At 28.7% G+C, this 2,829-nt stretch overlaps 1 protein-coding gene across 2 annotated transcripts; it reads right to left on the bottom strand.

Annotated features, from left to right (window-relative positions):
- Window positions 1–1,406: 1,406 nt before the first annotated feature.
- LOC108722218 (protein transport protein Sec61 subunit gamma) lies at window positions 1,407–2,829 on the bottom strand. Of its 2 annotated transcripts, XM_018447201.1 has the most exons (5): window positions 2,682–2,829; window positions 2,531–2,612; window positions 1,851–1,957; window positions 1,671–1,773; window positions 1,407–1,596 (listed from the first exon to the last, which is right to left on the bottom strand). In XM_018447201.1, the coding sequence occupies exons 3-5, from the start codon at window positions 1,942–1,944 to the stop codon at window positions 1,587–1,589; spliced, it is 207 nt and encodes a 68-aa protein (XP_018302703.1). In that variant the 5' UTR covers window positions 1,945–1,957; window positions 2,531–2,612; window positions 2,682–2,829; the 3' UTR covers window positions 1,407–1,586. The 2 variants fall into 2 exon arrangements, with proteins under 2 accessions (XP_018302703.1, XP_018302702.1); XM_018447200.1 differs by lacking the exon at window positions 2,531–2,612 and having other exon boundaries at window positions 1,409–1,596.

Here is a 2,829-nt window from a genome sequence, read left to right on the forward strand (position 1 = left end):
TGTCTGTCGCGTCTTAAAATAATTTTGGATTATTTGAAAGATTCCATATTATTTGATCTTTATTTTACTTTTTAATTTGACAAACACACTTTGGGCTACGCTTATAAGATGATTTCTCACGTAATCTGTGAAAGTTAGCCTGATCGTTAGCAGGAAGTAATTATATTAACGAAGAAAAACGCTTATACATATCCGCGGACTAAACGACTTTCCCTCTTCGGAATGTTGCTACAGATTGATAAAATAATTTTTGATGATAATACAAAACACGAGAAACTTTTCCGGCGCTTCGCGAGCAAAGCAAAGCGGGACAAAGTCTTCCGCGTTTTTCCCTCTCTTTCTCTTCGATAGTGTATGGAATTTACGAAATCAAGTAAAATCCAAGTATGACTTATAAATCGCAAAAAAGAGAGTATGGCAATTATGCCAGTATCATACAACAGCGATACGCGAATGGTGCTAGAAATATTATCTTCTTTTTATAGAATTTTTATCAAGTTGCCAGAACAGAGTATTTAATAGTTTAATGTGTCCCTAGGGGAACAATGAATTTCTATCTATCTATTTAATATAGTTTATATGTATTAAATGTGGGAGATTTTTTTTGAAATTGGAAATATTGTTAAGTTAATGTTTCACAGCTCCAATGTTAAGAACTTCGTTAAAAGCGCTTCAGTAAGTTATATTTGCACAATCTTTGTGATTTTAAATAGCCCGTTCTATTATTCTAATACTGCCAATATCAAGATCCTGGATATCGTAGCTTCTACAGTATCTAAGGATTCGTTTATTTTTTTATCAATAAATAATTCTTTTTTCTTTTAGAAAAAAAAACGCTTTTTGGAGCAGTGTTAAGTTACGAAATAAAGTAAAGAAAAGCTGTATGCCAGATTTATACAAGATCATTATTATATCTTTTACGTATATTACTCAGTACCTGGCTATGGTTTTCCATGCAATATGGTCGTTTTTTCGCAATTTTTTTTTATTAATACTGATTAATATTTTGTGCGAATAAGACAGATAAACGGCCGACAAAATTTAATCGTTATAACCTAAGGAAAAATTTTATTCTTTAAATAAAAGTGTCTTCAATACTAAGATTGACTTAAACTTTTATAGGATTTCCCTCTTATGATAGGATTTTATTAAATTAAGAAATTTGATTTTGAATTAAAATAAATTTTTTTATAAAAGAATATAATATACTAAATACAAAAAAACTAATTATATTGTTGTATTTTAATACAAGACTTTTGTGTTTCTTAAAGTTAATACATCTACATATATTCAAGAGATTGTAATTACATATTTCTTAGATTTTATTATAATCTCTTTATTTTTTAGGATATATAATTAGTAAAAAAAAGGTAAGTAATTTTTATCTACTTTATTATAAAATTCATTAATATTACGCACACATTTCTTACCTACTTCATTCGCAAAAGCAATTCAATAGATAGCAAATACATTTTTTTATTATAAATAAATTTAAGGGACAAGTATTAACGCAAATAGTCTTACAGAATCTTATCAATAATTATCAATAATTTCCTTAATAATATTGATGAGAATCAAGGTTAATATTATGAACCTCTGAAAATAAAAAAAAACATTTAAGAATTACACTCAAATAATTAAAATGAAGTAGCAATTATGCAAATACTTACACAATGATATTGTTGATTGGGATATGGATTAGCTTAACGAAGAATCCGATGAAGCCCATTATACAGAAACCAATCGCAGTAGCAATAGCAATCTTTTGAAATTCTGTAATACATAAAAAAAGAATTGTGATCAACCCTTATATTTCTGACATACATGTAGTTTAATAAAAAATAAATTACCTTTGCGATCTGGTTTGGTACATCTTTTGACAAGCCGGATGCTATCTTTGGCGAATTGACGGCCAGGTTCGGTGAGCTTCTTGATTTGATCCATGATGATTGAGAAACTGTAAAAGAAGTAAAAGCAGTTTAAGAATAATTTTGAAATCAGCTGATTAATCGAACATTACTATATTCTATACATTCTATACATACATGTATGTATAGAATACATTTCAATCTTTCAGGTATTCTTTGAGCTTCTATATTGAGCAACAATTATTGAGATATTTTGCATTGTCGATCATATTTTGTAATAATATTATAATAGGTCTGTTTTTGTAATTATACTATGTTATATATTCTGTCAATCATACATTCAAAACAAAACAGGCAATAACTAGATATTGCAGACAAAAAAGGGAAATGAAAAGTTCAGTCACAAAAAAACACATAAATCTACGTTACATTTATGTCAGAATATTATACATAAAAGTTATAAAAAGATATGTTTTATTTAGTATATAGATACAAGATGTCTTTATACTTTGATACAGTAAATAAAATTTGAAAATTTCCAATTTTTTAATGTAAAAACAAGTTTTGATCGCTGTTTTATATAACATTATCAGGTTTATATCACACTTTACTTTGATTCACAAAAAATATTTCATTCATATGACAAGAAAGAAAAGACATACTTGGGTATTAATGCAATAAATTAATCTGGGTTATGTCAGGAAGCCCAAATTTTTTCACGGAGAACCGCACAGGTAAGTATTCCTTTCGCGAGAGAAGAATAAAATTCGTACGCAAAAATAATCGAACGAGATAAAAACACAAAATACTCACGTTACGCGTTATACGAGTACACCACACAAAACGTTGCTTCTGATGACTGCTCAGAGAGTCAGATGTTCCTGAACAGCGATGCGCAAATGTGTACTCAAAACGCTACGTGGACGGTGCGCTGTCAGAACGTCACTTCCTCACAATTGAT

Source organism: Mycetomoellerius zeteki, unplaced genomic scaffold (assembly GCF_001594055.1).
Source record: "Mycetomoellerius zeteki isolate Tzet28-1 unplaced genomic scaffold, Tzet1.0 scaffold199, whole genome shotgun sequence".
Classification (NCBI taxonomy): Eukaryota; Metazoa; Arthropoda; class Insecta; order Hymenoptera; family Formicidae; genus Mycetomoellerius; species Mycetomoellerius zeteki.